This window comes from Podarcis melisellensis (genome assembly GCF_964234715.1).
Source record: "Podarcis melisellensis genome assembly, chromosome: 9".
In the NCBI taxonomy this organism is placed as follows: domain Eukaryota; kingdom Metazoa; phylum Chordata; class Lepidosauria; order Squamata; family Lacertidae; genus Podarcis; species Podarcis melisellensis.
Window position 1 is genome coordinate 15,481,334 of NC_138541.1, and position 21,490 is coordinate 15,502,823.

The 21,490-nt window shown below is 45.3% G+C and overlaps 2 protein-coding genes across 2 annotated transcripts in view; both read left to right on the top strand.

The window, feature by feature from the left end:
- LOC309377506 (putative E3 ubiquitin-protein ligase HERC6) overlaps positions 1 to 6,722 on the top strand; it is a 28,869-nt gene extending 22,147 nt beyond the window's left edge. The window contains exons 18-23 of the mRNA XM_081924867.1: positions 1,184 to 1,350; positions 1,971 to 2,037; positions 2,838 to 2,908; positions 4,630 to 4,813; positions 4,950 to 5,052; positions 5,899 to 6,722. Coding sequence (XP_081780993.1) covers positions 1,184 to 1,350; positions 1,971 to 2,037; positions 2,838 to 2,908; positions 4,630 to 4,813; positions 4,950 to 5,052; positions 5,899 to 6,113 — 807 coding nt within the window. The 3' untranslated portion in view covers positions 6,114 to 6,722. The remainder of the gene's footprint in view (positions 1 to 1,183; positions 1,351 to 1,970; positions 2,038 to 2,837; positions 2,909 to 4,629; positions 4,814 to 4,949; positions 5,053 to 5,898) is intronic.
- Positions 6,723 to 9,978: 3,256 nt separating this feature from the next.
- The window catches only part of LOC309377784 (E3 ISG15--protein ligase HERC5-like), a 34,843-nt gene continuing 23,331 nt past the window's right edge, over positions 9,979 to 21,490 (top strand). The window contains exons 1-7 of the mRNA XM_081925518.1: positions 9,979 to 11,257; positions 13,931 to 14,057; positions 14,260 to 14,336; positions 16,337 to 16,558; positions 17,617 to 17,708; positions 19,152 to 19,282; positions 20,944 to 21,077. Coding sequence (XP_081781644.1) covers positions 10,999 to 11,257; positions 13,931 to 14,057; positions 14,260 to 14,336; positions 16,337 to 16,558; positions 17,617 to 17,708; positions 19,152 to 19,282; positions 20,944 to 21,077 — 1,042 coding nt within the window. The 5' untranslated portion in view covers positions 9,979 to 10,998. The remainder of the gene's footprint in view (positions 11,258 to 13,930; positions 14,058 to 14,259; positions 14,337 to 16,336; positions 16,559 to 17,616; positions 17,709 to 19,151; positions 19,283 to 20,943; positions 21,078 to 21,490) is intronic.

Consider the following 21,490-nt stretch of genomic DNA (forward strand, 5'->3'; position numbering starts at 1 on the left):
AAACTCATGCTGGTAGCTTCGAGAACACTGTCCAACCAACTTTGTAACCAGAGGTTCAACTGAATAGAATCTGAATCAAATGCACCACAAGGCCTATGCAGCCTCAACTTAAAATGGCTCCCCGGCCTGGCTTTGCACTGCAAAGTTTGCCGCAGCACGTGCAACAAAATGGCGTCCAGCATTCAAAAAACCCCTCGGCTTGCATTAACTAGCCACACACAAGGCATGCAAGCTCCACCCCCCAGTCGTTCTTAGATTTCTTATTGGGTAAGCAACACGACCAAGCCATACAGTTGGAGCCTCCCTCCTCCCTGGCTGGCAGGGAGGGAGGGAGAGGAGCTGCTTCCTTTGAAATTTAAGGGACATCATTTAAGGGACATCCATCAATAAGAGACAGCAGCAGGACATGGCGCTGGAATAAGGGACTGTCCCTTCAAATAAGGGACACTTGACAGCTATGAACCTGTGTAGGTCTGAATGGTGCAAACTTCTATATCCACCAAAAAACAAAAAAACAAACATTGCAGAGGCCCCAAATCTCTTTTCCAGGCTGGAGTTGAGCAGTTGTTGTTTTTTACCACACAGTGGGTGTAACCACTGCTCCCCACATTCGATCAACCCATGAGGCCTCCCCATCCAATCCCTCTGAATACAGTAGTACCTTGGGTTACAAACGCTTCAGGTTACAGATGCTTCAGGTTACAGACTCCGCTAACCCAGAAATAGTACCTCGGGTTAAGAACTTTGCTTCAGGATGAGAACAGAAATAGCATGGCAGCGGCAGCGGGAGGCCCCATTAGCTAAAGTGGTAGCTCAGGTTAAGAACAGTTTCAGGTTAAGAACGGACCTCCAGAATGAATTAAGTTCTTAAACCGAGGTACCACTGTATTAGACTTGAAACCAGATTCCTGTTGGCTCTAATGGGAGGCTGTTTTCAAGCCTAATTGTGGGCAGGTGGTATTTGTAGAGAACCCGCCCCCCTGTTAATTGGGCTTGAAGAAAGGGCTTGGGAATGTGCCCGTGAATAAGTGTTTGTGTGTATGTTCTTGCATGAATGGGTGTGTTAGGGTATGGATGGAGATTGATAGCTGTCGCTCTGCCGCTGACCAGTTTCCCTCTTAAGGTGCACCTGCCTTAGAACATCCAACCCATTTCCTGTCACTGTGATCTTGTGTCCTTGCAGCCCTCGGTGGAGAAGAATAAATATCTTTTCTTTGGGATCCTCCTCGGGCTCTCCATGTTTAACAGAGTCACTGCCTACGTGCCTTTCCCCCTTGCTGCCTTTAAAAAACTGCTGGGCAAGAAACCTACCCTTGATGATCTGAAGGAGCTAAGCCCTGTCGTAGGGAGGTAAGTGGCTTGAACTCTTTCTACCTTTTCCTGTAGTTTCCAGTTTCTTGTTTTGCTTGGTAGGACCAGGCTGAGTCTCCTAACTCTAGGATATTCTATACATTTAAACTTACAAAGGCCATGAAACATCAGGGACAGAATCATTGCCACACACAGGAAGAACAAGGATATAGTTTGAGTGCCTCATCTGTAGTTTTATAAATCATTTAATGTGTCAATATGAATGGAAGTTGTTAATATTGCAGTTGTTGTATAAGGGATTGTTATTTTGACCGGAGTGTAATTGAAATTAATAAGATTTTGGAATGCAGAATAAAGTAAATAATCAAACCATCAATTCTAGCATGCAGGGTGCCACCTAAATTATATAATTTGGTATCTGAATGATTGGTACAGTATTAGTAATTGTATTATAATTTGGCATTGTTACAATGAGTCTATTATTGGATTATTGTAATTGAAAGCTAATAAAAATGATTATAAAAAGAAAGAAAATAAGACCAGATGGGTTGGCCTTTCCCACTCTTTTAACTGTTTGAGTAAGGCTTCTAAATTTATGCTGTAAACATTTTAGGGGTAAAAATATATCCATTTCTATTTCCTTTTGTTTTGTTAACAAGGAGTTTGCAGGCAGTTCTTGATTATGAGCATGATGACTTCGAAACAAGCCATGAACTGACTTACAATGTGAGTACCTCATATATATATATATATATATATATATATATATATATATATATATATATATATATTCTTTTCTTTTTACATGGTCACTGTCTCTCTTTCACCTGGTAATGTCTAGGAATCCCTTGTCTCTTAAGTTAACAGCAAGCGAGCAACTCCTGAAATGTGCTTTGTCTCATTGGCTAATTTTCTTCTTCTTCACCCTTCTCCATTGTGGTAAATTCTGGAGTACTTCCTCCTGCAAGTGATGGTGGCTCTTTTAACATTTGGGAATGTGGCTAAAATATGATATAAAAGCAACAGTCATGGGAATTTATTTTAAAAAATCAAATGGTTCTCCCTAGAAATATAGCTGTTTCAACAGAAATACAGTGGTACCTCGGGTTAAGAACTTAATTTGTTCTAGAGGTCCGTTCTTAACCTGAGGTACCACTTTAGCTAATGGGGCCTCCCGCTGCCACTGCGCTGCCACTGTGCGATTTCCGTTGCCATCCTAAAGCAAAGTTCTTAACCCGAGGTACTATTTCTGGGTTAGTGGAGTCTGTAACCTGAAGTGTCTGTAACCTGAGGTGTCTGTACCCCGAGGTACCACTGTATAGCTATTTCAACAGGCGTGGTGCTTGTACCTGATCCATGAACCCCTAAAATGACTTTTAATGACTGCATCGTTAGCCAAAAGCTGTTCATAGAATTCCCTGTAACTTAAAGGTACTGTATGAAGCTTATCAAGTTTTAAGTGACAAAATTACAGTGTGTGTGTGTGACTTTGTTTTCAGTACCTTTCCTTAAACATATATTTCCAGATATCTTGGGACAACGTGGATGTCGACTTAATTCCAAATGGCAGTTCTGTCACTGTGAACAATTCAAACAAGTATGTAATGATGACTGAGGATGTTGGCAGGAAATGTGTCAGGGCGGGTCTGAGGGTGATTGGCGGGTGAGGGATGGCACCACAGCTGGAATTTGCTTACAGTGGTGCCCCGCAAGACGAATGCCTCGCAAGACGAAAAACCCGCAAGACGAAAGGGTTTTTCGGTTTTTGTGTCGCTTCTCTAGACAATTTTCCCTATGGGCTTGCTTCGCAAGAAGAAAGCCCATAGGGAAATCTCCGGGGACCTCTTTTAAATGCTGGCGGTGGGGAGCAAAGCCTTTCCCCCCCCCTCCGGCCTTCAGAAGAGGTCCAGGAAGGCCGGCGGGGGCCGAAAGGCTTTGCTCCCCACCGCCAGCATTTTAAAAGCGGTCCGGGATAGCAGGGAAGCGCTTCCCGCTATCCCGGACGGCTTTTGAAGGCAGGCAGGGGGGGAGCAAAGACTTTTGCCCCCCGCCGGCCTTCAGAAGAGGTCCTGGACCTCTTCTGAAGGCCGGCGGGGGGCGAAAGTCTTTGCTTCCCCCTGCCTGCCTTCCCGGGAGAGCGGAGAAACGCGCTGCGATTCTCCGCTCTCCCGGACGGCTTTTGAAGGCAGGCGGGGGGGAGCAAAGACTTTCGCCCCCCGCCGGCCTTCAGAAGACCTCTTCTGAAGGCCGGCGGGGGGCGGGGGGCGAAAGTCTTTGCTCCCCCCCGCCTGCCTTCCCGGGGGCTTTAAAATCGCCCCGGGACAGCGGAGAAGTCCGCTGTCTCCGGGCGATTTTAAAATGCTGGCGCCAGGAAGGCAGGCGGGGGGGAAGCAAAGACTTTTGCCCCCCGCCAGCCTTCAGAAGAGGTCGGGGGACAGACTGTCCCCGGACCTGGTCTGAAGGCGGTTTCCATAGGAACGCATTGATTGATTTTCAATGCATTCCTATGGGAAACCGTGCTTCGCAAGACGAAAAACTCGCAAGATGAAAAGACTTGCGGAACGAATTAATTCCGTCTTGCGAGGCACCACTGTATTTTGTTAGGACTTTTAAAGACACTCTTCTGTTTTAGATTCATAAAACTTCAAAATGACATGATTTTATTAGTGAGTTTTAACCTTTTGACCGTGAACTGCCTTGAAGACGACCTTTGAAAAGCAATATGCAGGTTGGACTGTTATACTGGTGACAACTTACATTTCAGATTTTCAGCTCGCCCTGTCCCCAAGGGCTCCACGTGTGGATAACAACAGTTGTTTGTCGATATCTTCAAGGGTTCCTTTCCCCAAAAATCCAAGTCAAATAAGTGGAATATAGAAAAGGAAAGCAGTAGCTAGGCTAAAGGAAGAGACACAAGTGTTTCAAGCTGCAGTTAAAATAGCCCTAACCATTTTGAATCGCATCCCCAGGTCTGCTGCCATCTTGATATGCATATGCAAACATAGTATGGTTGAATAGAGTGCTGGATTTGGACCAGGAAGACCTAGATTCAAATCAGAGTTTGCCTGTAGATGGGTCTGCGGCCTCCTGGTGGCTGCTAAAGTTTATATCTATCTATATCTATCTATCTATCTATCTATCTATCTATCTATCTATCTATCATCTATCTATATCTATCTATCTATCTATCATCTATCTATCTATCATCTATCTATCTATCTATCTATCATCTTCACCTACCTCCCTACCTACCTACCTATCTAGTCAGTCAAATTACCTGCCCACTTATTAAATGTTTTACCCTCATTTCTTCCAAAGGAAGGAGTTTGTCAACAAGTATGTGGATTATGTCTTCAACAAATCAGTGGAGGGAATTTTCCAAGAGTTCAAGAGAGGGTTTTACAAAGTCCTCGATGAACGGATGGTTGCCTTCTTTGAGCCCCAGGAACTGATGGATGTGGCGATTGGGAACGCAAATTATGACTGGGAGTTATATGAGAAGGTTAGTGGAAAGGGGCGGGGCGTGTGGAACTACTTGCTAGACCATCATTATATTGGGTTTATTTTATTTTTTTCAAGCTTCACTTATTCATCTTTCTCTTTGTCTGATTTCATTTTCCTTTCCCTTTTCTGTGAAGAACACTGTGTACTGGGGGATATACAGTGAAGCACACCCTACCGTAAGGATGTTCTGGAAGGTTTTCCATGAACTCACTTTGGCGGACAAAAAAGGCTTTCTGTGTAAGTATCCCATTCGCAAGGCCCAACCTTCAAGCGGTCATTGATTGAAAGCCCCTCTTTTTCTGGAAATGAACTGGTGTGAGCCTGTCTTTCAAGGAGTGCGCTTGAAATCCTGCACGGAAACCTCAAATGATTCTCTCAATTTGTATATAGAAACAGCATTGATATTTTCCTTCATAAGGCAATGAGCTTTTTGTTATGTACTGAAGTTCTCACCCTGGGCCAGCAGGGGGATACTGTAGATAGATTTCACTCACGTCCACATATGCAAATAAGGGATTGAAAGGTGACATTCAGTGATTGGATAGTTACAGAAAGTTGTTACAGTTGCTTTGTAGCGGAGCTCTATATAAGCAGGCTGGCTGAACCCTTCAGTTCAGTTCTGTTCTGGCCTGTGAATAAACAAGAGCGGTTTGAAGAATCGCTGTGTTGTCTGATATGTTCACCCACAACTTAACACTTTTGATCAAAACTGTACTGGGGAGGAAAGACAACTTGCAAAGCTAGATTGTAGCATTAAAAGATGTTTGGTGTTATGTACTGAAGTTCTCACCCTGGGCCAGCAGGGGGATACTGTAGATAGTTTTCACTCAGGTCCACATCAGTTATTTTTGCGGGAAACCCTGGGTTGTTGTTGCTACAATGTTGATAGCCGGCTGCCTATAAAAGCAGGCCGGCTGAGCTGTTTGCTGTTCAGTTTTCTGTTCCAGCTTACAAAATAAAGAGCTGCTTTGGAGAAATCGCTGTGTCGTCTGCCATGTCTACCCACTATTCAACATTTGGAATGGTCTGAATATTTTCTATTTGTGCCCTTGCATTGTCTAATCCTCCTCCTTGTCGATTTAGTGTTTGTTTTAGGAAGTGACCGGGTCCCTGTGATAGGAATGGACTCCTTGAAGCTAACAATCCACTCGCATAAGTCGCTCACAGAAGAACATATCCCTGAGGCCCAGATCTGCTTTCACCTCCTTCTTTTGCCACCTTATTCAACCACAGGAAAACTGAAGGAGAAACTTCTCCAGGCTATTGAGAACAATCGTGGCTTTGGCAAGCAACTCTAATACAGGGACTTGCAAGATGTGTAGCTTTTGTCTTCAAATGAAGGGAAGTTTGTCTTATCAGGCAGTCTGCTCACTGGCCTTTTAACTGGCCTTTGGTCAGTTGATTGACTGATTTCTCTCTCCCCACACCCTCAATTTAAGAAAAAATATTTTAGACCTTAGTATAGCCTGCTTTTATGTGTAATCACGTCCACATTGGCCTCATTACTCCAGGGCTAATTCATCCACCCAGTTATTTCCTAAATTGTTGTATCCCTGTAGTTTTCCTGTTATCCCACTTTCAAGGTGCATTTTAATGATTACTTTTAAAGGTACCATTGCAACAACAGCACGGACATTTTAATGTGTGAACAGACAGGCTGGTGCCTCACTCCATTTGGAGATGCAGAATGTTATTTTTTATTGTTCTTATTTATTTATATGTACTAAAATGTAAGTGAGAACACAGAATAGATTCAAATCAGCACACATTATTCTGGAAAGAGTACTAAAAGCAAAGTAAAATGGAATTATAGACTTTCAGGCAAAACAGACTGTTCTAAACTGTATGTTTAATATTTTACGGTAAAAACCCTGCTAAATAAATTCTTAGCTGATTATTGTCTCCTTTCTTTCCAAAGTGTCACTGTGTTAACTTTACCCATAGGCAACCAGTTCTATTGAAGCAATCCTCAAAGGACCACATGGGAATTTCTGTTTACAAGACAATTGAGGAACAGTTGAGGGAGCTCGGGTATGTTTAGCCTGGTCAAGAGGAGACTGAGAGCAGATATGATAGCCATCTTCAAATATCTAAAGGGCTGTCACATGGAGGATGGAGCAAGCTTGTTTTCTCCTGGTCTGGAGGGTAAGACACCTACCCATGGGTAGGCAAACTAAGGCCAGGGGGCCGGATCTGGCCCAATTGCCTTCTGGATCCAGCCTGCAGATGGTCCGGGAATCGATGGATGGATCGGTGTGGGGATTCTGATCATTAGGGCTGCATCATTCCCTCCCCCCCCCACACACACACATACATGCTGCGGCACATCCCTCCCTCCCTCCTGGTTTCTCCTTGCCCTGCCTAGAGGAGGAAGGGTATCCAAACAAACCCCTGTGTTGCAAAGAGAACGTCAACAATGTCTAGGCAATGTCTTGGTCATCGTGTTGCCTAGAGGAGGAAAGGGGTTTGGGGATTCACAGAATGCTGTGTAAGACAGTAAGTCTGCAGGCTTGAGTTTGCTAGTTGATGCAACAGGCTGATGGAATACTTTCTAAGGAGGTGCTGGGTCAGAATGACTCAGCAGTAATGTGCTGACAGTTGATTGGCTGTCATCGGTTTAAAAGGGAAACCTTTCCAGCAGTAAAAGTGGTGGTGTAGAGGAGTGAGGTCAGAGAGAAAGAGTCTTCCTATTTGCTTTAAGGTGCAGCCAGGTACTCTGTCTGACTGTATGAGCTGCTTCTGTAGATATTTGTATATATAGGTAAAGGTAAAGGGACCCCTGATCATAAGGTCCAGTCGTGACCGACTCTGGGGTTGCAGTGCTCATCTCGCTTTATTGGCCGAGGGAGCAGGCGTACAGCTTCCGGGTCATGTGGCCAGCATAACTAAGCTGCTTCAGAGCAGCACACAGAAATGCTGTTTACCTTCCCACTAGAGCGGTACCTATTTATCTACTTGCACTTTGACGTGCTTTCAAACTGCTAGGTTGGCAGGAGCAGGGACCGAGCAACTGCGGACCTTCTGATCGGCAAGTCCTAGACTCTGTGGTTTAACCCACAGCGCCATCCGCGTCCCATTTGTATATATAGCTCACAATAAATAATACTGTACTGAAGAACCTGGAACTCTGAGCATTTCTGCTAAAGCAACGCAAAGAATTCGCAACAAGGGCCTGGGCTTTGTTGAGCCGCCATTGACTGGGCGCCATTTTAAGCAGCCCCTCTCTGGAGCCAGCCCTTTCACGCTGCTCATTGTCCCTCCACCGCCGCCAGCCCCTGCCTCTCGCAAGGCACAGGTAAGCAGCCACTGGGGCTTGTCCAGTGCTGTGGAGAAGGGAGGGGAGAGCCGGTAGGGGGGGATTATCCCCCCCCCAATATAGTCCTGCCCCCACAAGGTCTGAGGGACAGTGGACTGGCCCCCTGCAGAAAACGTTTGCTGACCCCAGCACTAACCAATGGATTCAAGTTCCAAGAAAGGAGACATCAGGAAGAACTTTTTGACAGAGCAGTTTGACCATGGAACTGACCCTCTCGGAAGGTGGCGGACTCTCCGTCCTTGGAGGTTTTTAAACAGAGGCTGGATGGCCTTCTTACATGGATGCTCTGGTTGAGATTCCTGCATTGCAAGGAGTTGGGCTACATGACCCTTGGCATCCCTTCTGATTCTTTCATATAAAATCAGGTTGGTGACTCTTGAATGGAGAGGATGGGACACAAAGCTCAAGTTGGTAGAGCATGAGACTTTTAATCTCAGTGTCAAGGGTTCCAGACCCATGTTGGGCAAAAGATTCCTAGATGACCCATATGGTCCCTTTCCAACTGTACAATTCTATGAATTCGACCACTGCTAAACTAGCAGACCACTTGCGACTCTGCCACTGCCTTTAGCAACCCCTCTCTCGTATAGGAGGAAAAAAACACCTTGTTCATTTTTATGTCTCTACTTGAAGGGGCAGGAACCACCAACTTGGGGTCCTCAAGATGTTCTCGAGCTACCATTCTCGGCCCCAGCCATTAGGGCTAGTGATCATGGAAGTTGTAGTTCAACAACAGCTGGAGACACCTCATTGGTTATCCCAACTTGGCAAAAACCCTTGTCATATTTTCTGCTGTTGTGTTGCAGCAGCACACCTGCTCTGCATACAGATGATCCCAATTCTAGTTAACTGGGTTGGGTAGCAGTTGTTAAAGAGAGTTGTCTGAGAGTCACTGCAAGTCAAAGTAGGCAGGATGAGGCTACATGGGCCTAAGGCAGCTTCCTGGGGACAGAAAGAGGGACAGGTGAACCATTCTGAAGAGAATAAGAGCTGGCTGGGTCAGGCCTGCTTTCACAGTGGTCAACCAGATTCCCATTGAAAGCAGGACCAGAATGCAACAGTACTGCCCTTATTTGTGATTCCCAGCTGCTGGTGTTCAGAGACATTGCCTCTGACAGTGGAGGGGAGAACATACCCATTTATTTATTTCATGAGAGTTGTATACTGCTTGGTTGTCATGAAACCTCAAATCAGTTTACAGAAAGAATGAAACAAATGTTCAGAAAACGCTTAAAAACAGGCGGAAATGACTGGCAGAATCCGAGACCAGGGAGAAGAGTTGGTGGGAGACTGGAAAAAATTTAAAGATTATTTACAGAAATACTGTAAAATCAAAGAATGTTAGAAAAATGTTGGAATGAAGTTATATGGCTTTAGCAGAAATGTTATAAGGAACTAAGTACAAATAGATTGTTAATGCATTAAAGGGAAAAATAAGGTCAGAATATGTTAAGATAAATACAGGGCAGAAAATAGAGGAAGATGGAAAGGAATTGCTGAAACAGTTAATTGAAGTGGAATACAAAAAGGGAGGTGTGAGGAGGTCACTGAAACAAGTGATGAAAGATATCGAAATTACTGGATGTGTTTTTAATTGTTTTGTTTTGTTAATTTAATGTCTTTTGTAGTGTTTTTTTGTTTTTGTAATGTATTGTTTTGTCTTGTTTAATTTTTCTTCTTCTTTTTGTAATCTTTAAATTGTTAATAAATATTATTTTTTTAAAAAGAGAAAACGCTTAAAAACAGCCACCTAAAGCATTATAAATAATTAAAATCAATGATAAAAAAACAAAGTTCATGTCAACATTCTACATGTCTGTGTCAAAAAGAGTATTTATGAACAGCGGTCCCCTTCTCAGATGCATGAACCTTGAGTTGCCATATACAAATGATTGAAAGTGGGTAGAGAGAATGTAAACAATGAGGTCAGAGATAAATTAAAAAAGTATAGAGACAGATAATTAGGAACTGGCAGTGGTCATTCACAAAACTGATTTTTGTTGATAACACAGACAACCTGGCATAAGTTGACCCGATTAACACGCATGGCATGAATTTATAACAACCTTTGTCCCTGTTCGATTGACAAGGTGACAGCACTGAACATCTTAATAAATCAAACTGTTGTTGTCTCCCTTTGAAGTTCAGCTGTATTGAAACAGGGCATATATTTCTTAAAAGGGCAAGGCATAACCTCAGTGACAATGCCACACCAAGCAATGTTCATTTTTCTTACGGCATGCTTCTTTTGCGAAGAGCAGCGAGAGCCTGTTGGCACAGCCTTTACACATTCATTATACGGCATAAGCTTTTGTGAACTGCAATCCATAGATATATCTGATTGGGTGAACTGTTGTCCACAAACAGTTTTTGCCTTAATAAATGTGCTAGTCTTTAAGCTGGTGACACCAGACTCTTGCTTGTTCTGTTGCGACAGGTTAACAGGGTTTCATTTCTGGGATTTGCAGAGAGAGAATATTTCTCACTGGCAGCAGCAGCAGCAGCACCAACGGTTTCTGTTTCCTAGGAAGACCCGCCTCCTACTCTGTTTCGAAAGCAAATGAGTACAGTAAACAGAAACTAGAGAGAAACAGCTCTCTCTTTTTGGCTCCTTCCCCCAAGAAGTCTCACTCTTTGGCATTCCTTAGAGCAGAACTCGGGTGACAACTCAGAGAGTAGCATCAGCCATCCATCCAGATTGCTGACATCCTGAACGCTTGTTCTCCTTTTGCATCTTTCAATCCTGGCCAAAGTCGGAAACATTTCTCTCTCTGGCAGAGACACAACAATGGTTTGTGTCCCAGAATAAAGAGCTGGTGGTCCTAGTTCTGAGAGTGGACTGCCTGTGAGGAAAACTGGGAGAGAAGATGACAAGGAGGTCCAGAAGTCGCAAGCCCAGGACTGAGGTGGGCACCCGGTCGGACTTGCCTCATCCCTCACCATTGCGATCCAAAGCCTTGCTGCTGTTCCCAAAGGCTGTCGGCTACCATCCCAGCCTTTGCAAGGAGGACCCTGGAACCACCCGCCAGATCACCTGCAAACAAGGCTGCTTGGCTATAGTGAAGACGGACAGGACCGTCATCGTTTATGGCAGGGCAGAGGACGGAGGATGCCAAGGGAGTCTCAGTAAGTAGCTCATGACATTTGGGAAAGTTGCTTTTCACATAACAATAATAATAATAATAATAATAATAATAGTAATTTATTTGTACACCACCCATCTGACTGGGCTTCCCCAGCCACTCTGGGTGGCTTCCAACAAAGATTAAGTAAAAGTAAAGGGACCCCTGACCATTAGGTCCAGTCGTGACCGACTCTGGGGTTGTGGCGCTCATCTCGCTTTATTAGCCGAGGGATCCGGCGTACAGCTTCCGGGTCCTGTGGCCAGCATGACTAAGCCACTTCTGGCGAACCAGAGCAGTGCACGGAAATGCCGTTTACCTTCCCGCCAGAATGGTACCTATTTATCTACTTGCACTTTGACGTGCTTTCGAACTGCTAGGTTGGCAGGAGCAGGGACCGAGCAATGGGAGCTCAACGCGTCGCAGGGATTCAAACCGCCGACCTTCTGATCGGCAAGTCCTAGGATCTGTGGTTTAACCCACAGCGTCACTCGCGTCCCTTCCAACAAAGATTAAAAATACATTTTAAAAATCTGTGCGTTAGGTGGAATTGCATACAAGCGTGTCCATTTCACACTAAAATGCTGGTGAATTTTCTTGAGGATTTTTAAAATAAGAAATTGCAGACTTATGTGGAGATTTAAGACTGGAAAAGTGGGGGGGGGGGGAGAGATGATAAACTGGCAGATTCTCTAATCACTAAGGTGCTCTCTGCACTATGCATTTAAAAGCACATTTATACCACAACTTTCCCCCAAACAATGCTGAGGACTGTAGTTTAAGACCACTGCAAGTTGATAGGAGACCCCCCCCCCACTTGGAGCTATAATTCCCAGCACAGTTAACAAACTATTCCCAGGATTCTATGGGGGAAAGCTATGACCCTTAAAGTGATATAAAAGTGTTTTAAATGTATGGTGAGGGATGTGACATCTCTTGGTTTCTTTTGAAAGGAAACTCTCCAGTGATTTGCAGGCATCTGATGTACGTAGCCCTTCTCGGGTTTCTTTTTTCCCTCAGCATCCTATCAACTCATTCCTGTCATCTGCAATATGAGGTTCACATCAGCACCGGTTTCACTTTCTATTCTGGAGTCACAGCAAATGTCCAGCTCATGTCATCATCCGCTGGCTTGTGCAAATAACGGTTCTTATTTTTTACAAAAAGAGAAGGAAAGAGAGAGAGAGAGAGAGAGAGAGAGAGAGAGAGAGAGAGAGAGAGAGAGAGAGAGAGAGAGAGAGAGAACGAGAACAGACTAGGCCTTTAGCTAGAACAGCCACAATGGAAATATAGGAAGCTTAAATAATTGTTTAAAGCTAATTGTATTGAATGTTAACAAAATAAAATTTAAGTTTTGTTTTTGTTTTTTAAATAAGGACTTAATACTTATCAATTATCCTGGTCTCTTTCAGTTCATTTTCCATATTGGAAGACAGGGTCAAATTCATGTCTGAATGGACAATAGAGAAAAAGTACTGGGAGCTGCAACATAATGTTGTTGTATGGAGTGCTTCTGTTCAGGTTTCCAACCTCCTCACTCTTAGTTTTTTCCCCAAAGGGTTTTTTTTAAAAAAAATTTAAATGGTACATACTTCCCCACCTAATGCATAGATTATGCCATTTGTTTTGAGGGGGAAAGCACCAGACAGCAAGCAGTATTTGTCAAGGAACTGCAGGGTCAATATGGATTGAGGCAGACGTCTTGTGAATGCTGTTTCCAAAAATAAAAAAATAGCAATGGGAGATTCCTGGATGTGGAGCAAGTGGTAATGTGAACATATCCTTCGCCTTAGTGTTACCCATGTGGAACTAAGCAAGCACTCCCTGCATAGTTAGAAGGTGGAATGATGGCAAAGACTATGAACACCCAGTTAAACTGTGGAACTCACTGCCACAAGAGGCAGGGATGGCCGCCCACGTGGATGGCTTTAAAAGAGGATTGGACAAATTCACAGGGGACAAGGCTGTCAGGAGCTTGTCCTACACTCGAGTAGGACCCTGGCAGAGACACATGCCCGACTGGCATGTTCCCTCCCTCCTGGTCTATTGTTTGGGAGCTTCAAAAGCTTTCTTCAGCCCGAACATCACAGCGACTGATGCCAACAGACATCGGCACACTTAGGGATCCGCAGAGTCTTTGCAGCTTGCGTGACAGACCTCAGCAACTTAGCATTTTGGCTAATCTACTTTATTTACATATAGACACACACGGCGCATTGCAACATGGCTCCACCTCTCTCTAGCATCAAACAGCAAAGAGAAAAAGAACAAAGGACAATAGTCCCACTTCACGGAACACAGTAAAACATCCGTCACTTCCCACTTTGTGGAGTCAAAATATATACCGTCATGTAATAGACAACAATCCCATGACTGCAAACACGGAGCAGGAATTCTAACAAAGGCTGCCCATGGCTATACTCTGACTCCCCAATTGGAGGCAGTACTTCTTCTGAATATCATGTTCCTGGAAACTGCAGGAAGGGAGGAGTGTTCTACTTGAGGGTTTCCCACAGGCATCTGGGAGGTCACTGTGAGAAAAGGATGCTGGACAGGCCATTTGCTCTTCTTATGTTTCCACATTGTCAGTCCTGCTGAACACCAGCCACCACTGGCACTCCTTTAAATGTGATTATGCTTAAAACCATTTCCGTCTTTATCTTGTTCAATCTTCCAGAGCGTATCAAGTTAAGCAAGAGGGCCAAGGTGGATTTGCTAGACGGCGAAGCATCTCACCTGCTCATTCTCTCATCAGAAGGAAAACTTTCTGAGCACAGTATTGTATCCAGAGGTGTTCAGCCCAGGTAGGAAACCTGATCTTGACTGACTGGAGTGTTGTTGGTTTTTTTGAAAGCAGCAGAATTATATTGAAAAATAATAATAATAATTCCTTTGTGATCCACACATCTCAATAATGCATGTTTACACCTGAAATACTTGCTTGGATTATACATGAGAAATGTCATTATTTGATTGGCACTGTTTCTACTTGCTTTTTGAAAACAGGTTATTGAAAGAATTGGGAGACAAGCGCATCGTCCAAATTGCATGTGGCGACCATCATTCCCTGGCATTATCAAAAGGTACTGAACAATTCTCACACAGCTTCCTTGGGGTTTTTTTTGAACATATATACCCTGCCTTTCCGTTCCAGCTGACGTACCCCAGGTAGCTCACATCAACTTTTGCAAAGCCATCAGCTAAAAGAAATTAAATCCTTGAAACAGACGAGGGATGTGGCTAAAGACGAAAATCAGTTGCAAGCGCAGGAAGCACAGGCATCTGGTTGGCCACTGTGAGAACAGGATGCTGGACCAGATGGGCCTGATCCTGCTGGCTGTTCTTGTGTTTCAGGAGCCCAGACATCAGCAAATCATGCCCTGATCAGGCCAAAGGGCTGCTGGAGATTTTGATGTGGGAAATCATTAATCCCAACTACCCATATTTTTCGCTCTATAACACGCACCAGACCATAACACGCACGCAGTTTTTAGAGGAGGAAAACAAGGAAAAAAAATATTCTAAACGAAATAGTGGATATATGATTTTTGTGGTTCATGCTGTGGCCACAGACATGTGATCTGACAGTTTGGAGCAGCCCAATGCAAAAATCCTGAGGATCCATGTGGATCCATGCTTTGTAACCACGGAGGAGGGAAGGAAGGGGAACCATGGATCCTCTGCTCACGACTGCAGCAGATCCCACCACCACCCGCAGGCATTCGCTCCATAACACGCACAGACATTTCCCCTTACTTTCTAGGAGGAAAAAAGTGAGTGTTATGGTGCAAAAAATACGGTATTCTTTGTGAGCTGCGTTCTGAATGGTACACAGTTTCAATAAAATTCTGTGTAGTGGGGGCACATCGTGACCTCTCAGTTTCACCTACCTGGGGGGGGGTGGAAACATATTTCCCAGAGCTCCTTGGAGGAAGGGGTGAGATAGACATAGGAGGGGGCAAGTGGGTGGGCTTGTATCTCCCCCCAGGAAATAGCTGTTCCTCTGTTCCTCTCGGCCCCATACCCACGGCCAAACCAGATATTACATTAGCACATATAAATGCAGGGGTCCTATTCGGATTGGTAAGAAAGTCAGTGGGTCATTAACCCATTGTCCCTCTCCCTCCTAGGCTACTTCTGATTTGGACTGAGGGCCCGGCTCCTAAAATTTCCATAGGGAACCCCCCCCCCAGTTTTATTTTTCTAGAAAAAGAGGTGCTGGAACTCACCACGAACATCTCCAACGTTCTCTTATAATGGCACCCACCTGAGAGGTGCTGGAACTGAGTTCTGGCTGGGAGGGGAGCCCTAGTTTTCCCTACCCTGCGCAAATTGCAGGTACAGAGTCCCCGATCTGGATCAGGACCACAGAAGGTGGGTATGTTAAAGGGTTAAAGCCTCATGAAACTCTCTCATCCTGGGGACCATACTGACAATTTGCATGAATTCCCCGCCACCGCCTAGCATTTAAAGGCATAGATCCATAACTAACATGATGTGCAATTTGGCCCTGAGATCAACTGGTGTGGAACTTAGTCACTAGGTAGGGTTTAGTGGGTGTATATATGCCCAGTGTTTTTTTCCCGGGGGGGCGCAGGGGTATGCATACCCCTAAACATTTTGTGAATCTAAGTTTGGCCTCATTAAGGGGCAGTATTTCAATACGAGTAGGAAAATGAGAGTACCCCTAAATGTTTTTTTAGAAGAAGAAAAAAAGCTCTGTATATGCCATCTCAGAGATCTAGAGTGGCTCAGACCACTTCTAGCTTTTGAGGCCCTAGCTATAGTAAAAACTGAAAATGATGACCCAAAAAACCAAAGAGTGAGTGTGTGTCAAATGATTAATGATTTTCCCAGTCTCATTCTGCGCAAATGCATTACTATGCAACTCTAAGGTGAGAGTGTTTTGCCCTGGTGCTCATACAAGCACATTGCAAAGCTTACTGAATGCCAAAAAATTGATGCCCCTTTGAGCCTGAGGCCCAGGACAAATGGTGCTCCTCCACCTCTTCGCCCCAATTGTCCCATTATAGATATAACGGCAAATACATCTGTTGTACTTCCTTTTGTATGTTGGGTTAAGGAGGAGAGCTCTTTGCCTGGGGTCAGAACGACTACGGCCAGGTTGCAGCGAGAAGGGAGATCAACGCTGTTAAGGAACCACGACTAGTGTGGGAGCTCGAAGGCATCCCTTTGGCCAAGATTGCAGCTGGATCTGCTCACAGCGTGGCCCTCTCTGTGTTTGGAACTGTCTATTCTTGGGGAAAGAATGCTTTTGGACAGCTGGGCCTTGGAGACACAGAAGGTAAGGAAAAGTGCTATCCATGTGGTGAAATCTGAGGAATATTTATGAAATGCTGGGCCTACATGGCTAGGGCCCAGCTTACCTGGAAGACCCTACCAGTGTTTCTCAAACTTGGGCTCCCCAGCTGTTGTTGGACTACAATTCCCATCATCCCAGTGGTCAGGGATAATGGGAGTTGTAGTCCAACAACAGCTGGGGACCCATGTTTGAGAAACACTGCTACAAACCTACCTGGATGTTAAGATCTTTGGGTGAGCCCCTTCTCCCGGTCCCATCAACATCAGAAACCCGACTGGTGGTGACACAAGAAGGAGACTTCACTGTGGCTACTCCCAGATTGTGGAATTCTCTCCTCCGAGAAGCTCGACTGGCTCCCTCTTTGTTGTCTGAAGCTCCATGGATGTTCGGCTAAAAAAATAGTTTGCAAACCGGAACAGTCACTTCCAGGTTTGCGGCGTTTGGGAGCGAAAACATTCAAGAGCTAAGCTGTTTGAAAACCAAGGTACGACTGTATATGCATATATCTATTTATTTGTTTAATGTATTCGTATCTCACTTTTCTCCCAAGACAGCTTGCAATGTTTAAAAACATCTTTATGAATACAAAGTAATGAAACATTTTTCTCTAAAAGCAGGGAGGGGAGTTTTTTCAGCTCAAGGGTCACATTTCATTTTGGGAACCTCCCGGGGGCCGCTTGCCAGTGGTAGGTGGGTGGAGCAAGGTACAGGACTTAACATTTGTGCAGTCAGCCACATTCCATGCATGCAAGAGTCAAGAGGTTTCTACACACAGACCATTCCATCCCACATTCACTCAGACTGCATTATCACAGTCCAAGGCCACATTCCCACCAAGCAAAAGCATCTGAGGGAGTAGAGCCCAAGCTACCAGACTTGAGCGAAAGGGTGGCCTGAAGAGAAGAAGGTGTGGTCTGAGGAACATCCCAAGGGCTGGACAAGAGAGGCCTGAGGGAACCTGAGGTTCTCCAGCCCTCTTTGAAAGGATCTCTTTATGCCCTCTCAAACTGGATCCATTTCACTTTTCGTTCCTATTTCAGACAGATGCTCCCCTACAATCGTGAAGGCCTTAGAGCACGAGAAGACAGCGTTTGTTTCGTGTGGCGGGGAGCATACCGCCGTTCTCTCGAAGGTTTGCCTAGTTGCGGTTGTTTTAATTTAATAATAATAATATAATAATAATTTATTATTTATACCCCGCCCATCTGGCTGGGTCCCCCCAGCCACTCGGGCCGCTTCCAACAAAACACTAAAATACAATAACCTATTAAACATTAAAAGCTTCCCTAAACAGGGCTGCCTTTAGATGTCTTCTAAAAGTTTGGTAGTTATTTTTCTCTTTGACATCTGGTGGGAAGGCGTTCGACAGGGCGGGTGCCACTACCAAGAAGGCCCTCTGCCTGGTCCCCTGTAACTTGGCTTCTCGCAGCGAGGAAACCGCCAGAAGGCCCTCGGCGCTGGACCTCAGTTTAGTATTGCTATCTCCTTTACACTCGCTCTCTGATTCATCTCGGAGAGGTTACCTTACAAAATAGAAAAAAATAGAAGATGTTTGTGGCACATCTTCGGGAGAAGAAAGGGCTATGGAATAAACGTTACACAAATCTGGATTGGAGTCCCTAAGATAGTTGGATGGTGCCTTGCACATCTCCTTGTGGCAACTCCTGCAGCCAAGCTAGTGCCAAACATATTGCTGTGCTTTCCTTTGGACCACATCAACCTGTCATCTGGGCAGCCCAGGACCTCCATAGACATTGCCCAGACTTGTGCCCTAGTGCTGCTAACACAGCAACTGGACTACACCAGGAGTGGTGTAGTGGTTAAGAGCGGTAGACTCGTAATCTGGTGAACCAGGTTCGCTTCCCTTCTCCTCCACATGCAGCTGCTGGGTGACCTTGGGCCAGTCACACCTCTCTGAAATCTCTCAGCCTCACTCACCTCACAGAGTGTTTGTTGTGGGGGAGGAAGGGAAAGGAGAATGTTAGCCGCTTTGAGACTCCTTCGGGTAGTGATAAGTAAAGGGTAAAGGGACCCCTGACCATTAGGTCCAGTTGTGACCAACTCTGGGGTTGTGGCGCTCATCTCGCTTTATTGGCCGAGGGAGCCGGCGTACAGCTTCCGGGTCATGTGGCCAGCATGACTAAGCCACTTCTGGCGAACCAGAGCAGCACACGGAAACGCCGTTTACCTTCCCACCGGAACAGTACCTATTTATCTACTTGCACTTTGAGGTGCTTTAAAACTGCTAGGTTGGCAGGAGCAGGGACCGAGCAATGGGAGCTCACCCTGTTGCGGGGATTCGAACCGCCGACCTTCTGATCGGCAAGTCCTAGGCTCTGTGGTTTAACCCACAGCGCCACCCACGTCCCAGGGTAGTGGTAAAGTGGGATATCAAATCCAAACTCTACTTCTTCATTATCCAACTGCCTTGCCCACCTTCATACAAAACTTTCTTATCCCCAGATTTGTAAACAAGGTATGTTTATGCAGATGCATCTCACCTCTCTCTCTCTCTCTCTCTCTCTCTCTCTCTCTCTCTCTCTCTCTCTCTCTCTCCTCTCCCTCTCCCACCAAGGATGGATTAGTCTGCACCTTTGGAGATGGCAGCTGTGGGCAGCTTGGCCACAACTCTAGGCGCAACGAGCTGCTACCACGACTTGTAGCTGAGCTGTTTGGTGCTCGGGTGTCTCAGGTGGCCTGTGGAAGGTATGACACGTTTTATGGAGATAATGTTCTATCAGCTGTGATCAGGCTTCTCTGCCTTCCAATGTCGTAAAGTGTCTTACCCTGGAGACCCGAGTTCGAATTCCTAGTCCATCATGAAGGTCACTGGGTGAACCCAGGCCAACCACCTTCTTTCAGCTCAACCTACCTCTCAGGGTTGTTGTGATGAAGAGGTGGGGGGGAAAGGGAGGCACAGAGAACTATGTATGCCACCTTTGAGCTCCTTTCGGGAAAGGCAGGATAATAAATATGTAATAATAAATAATATGAATGAAAAGTATACCAGTTTCTAAAAAGAGATACCCCAGGATTCCTAGGGATCTACAAGCACCGATTCCCTGCTTACTGGGTCCACAACCAGAGGAATAAATTCTGGGCAATTCCAGGTGGGGTATTCACAAAACAGCCTATAATCCTTCTGGCCTATCTGATGCCACTGACTGATATAAATCTGTCAGGCTATGCAAATGTCACTGGCTTAAAATGCAGCTAGGATGTTATTTTTCTCAATTCAAATTGAAGCTAGTTTGGGTTAGAAATGCATCAAAACACAGTATTTAATAAAAAGAAAACCAACCTAAAGGGGAGCTATGAAATGTGGAGAACATCGTATGCATATCACTTCCCAAACCAATGTGTGGGAGCACATTATATGCAGAGGAAACAGGAGCGTCCACACAGCCCTAGTCTGGGTCAGTGTTGGATTTACGTATAAGCTAAATAAGCTATAGCTTAGGGCCCCACTCTCTTAGGGGCCCCAAAAAAAATTAAAGGAAAAGACTCCTGGATGTACATTTTCCAAAATATAAGATAAAAAAACAAATAAAATAAAACCTACATACAGCAACAGTGTTTTGTGTTGTGCAGGCTTCTGGATTAGTTGTAGTTTCTGGGTCACCTTCAAAGGTAGCCCCATGTACAGCGCATTGCAGTAGTCCAAGTGAGAGATAACTAGAGCATGGACCACTTTGGCGAGACAGTCCGCGGGCAGGTAGGGTCGCAGCCTGCGTACCAGGTGGAGCTGATAAACAGCCAATTCTGGACACAGAATTGACCTGCGCCTCCATGGACAGCTGTGAGTCCAAAATGACTCCCAGGCTGCGCACCTGGTACTTCAGGGGCACAGTTACCCCATTCAGGACCAGGGAGTCCTCCACACCCGCCCACCTCCTGTCCCCCTAAAACAGTACTTCTGTTTTGTCATGATTCAACCTCAATCTGTTAGCCGCCATCCATCCTCCAACTGCCTCTAGACACTCACACAGGACCTTCACCGCCTTCACTGGTTCTGATTTGAAAGAGAGGCAGAGATGCCTCAAAGGCTCACCCAAACTGCAGAGCATCCCTACAGATGCCAATTTGGGTTTGGCAAATTTTAAAAACAAGATACCTCTGTGGGGTTTTTGAAATAGCTGGGTGGTAATTGAGGAGTGGTGGAGGAACATGAGCCATTAATTCAGGGTGGAGGAAACTCAGCCCCAAGTTTGGAGGCATTATTCAGGGCTTGGCCCCCAATCAGGAATTGCTACCAATCTAAAATGACTGCCCCAAAGCAAAGATAGTGGGAAAATAAAAAGCAATCACTGGGTTCAGGTTGAGTCAGTGGCACTTCTGCACCTAATCGACTTTAATTCTGTGAACAGGTGGCATACTCTTGCCTACATCGCGGACCTGGGGGAAATCTACTCATTTGGATCTGGAGCAGAAGGGCAGCTTGGACAGGGGGCGGAATGTGACCGACTGATACCTCTTCCTATTGGCAGAGAATTCAACAGGGGTAGATCACGCTTATTGTTTCCATAAGCAGAACTTTGTGTCCTTGTGCAAATTAAGGAAATTCCAAATTTAAGAACCATCTCTAAGCTAAAGGTAAAGGAACCCCTGATCATTAGGTCCAGTTGTGGCCGACTCTGGGGTTGCGGCGCTCATCTCGCTTTATTGGCCGAGGGAGCCAGCATACAGCTTCCGGGTCATGTGGCCAGCATGACTAAGCCGCTTCTGGCGAACCAGAGCAGCGCATGGAAACACAGTTTACCTTGCCATAGCTCACTGTCGCCATCTAGTGTTACATTTGTATACTGCACTTTACAACACATTTAAAACGTTTTATTTGCAGCTGTGTGGCTGAGTCCCTAGTGGTTAACTATATGCCCATGATGTTGTACAGATACTGCAAGAAACTTGCATACA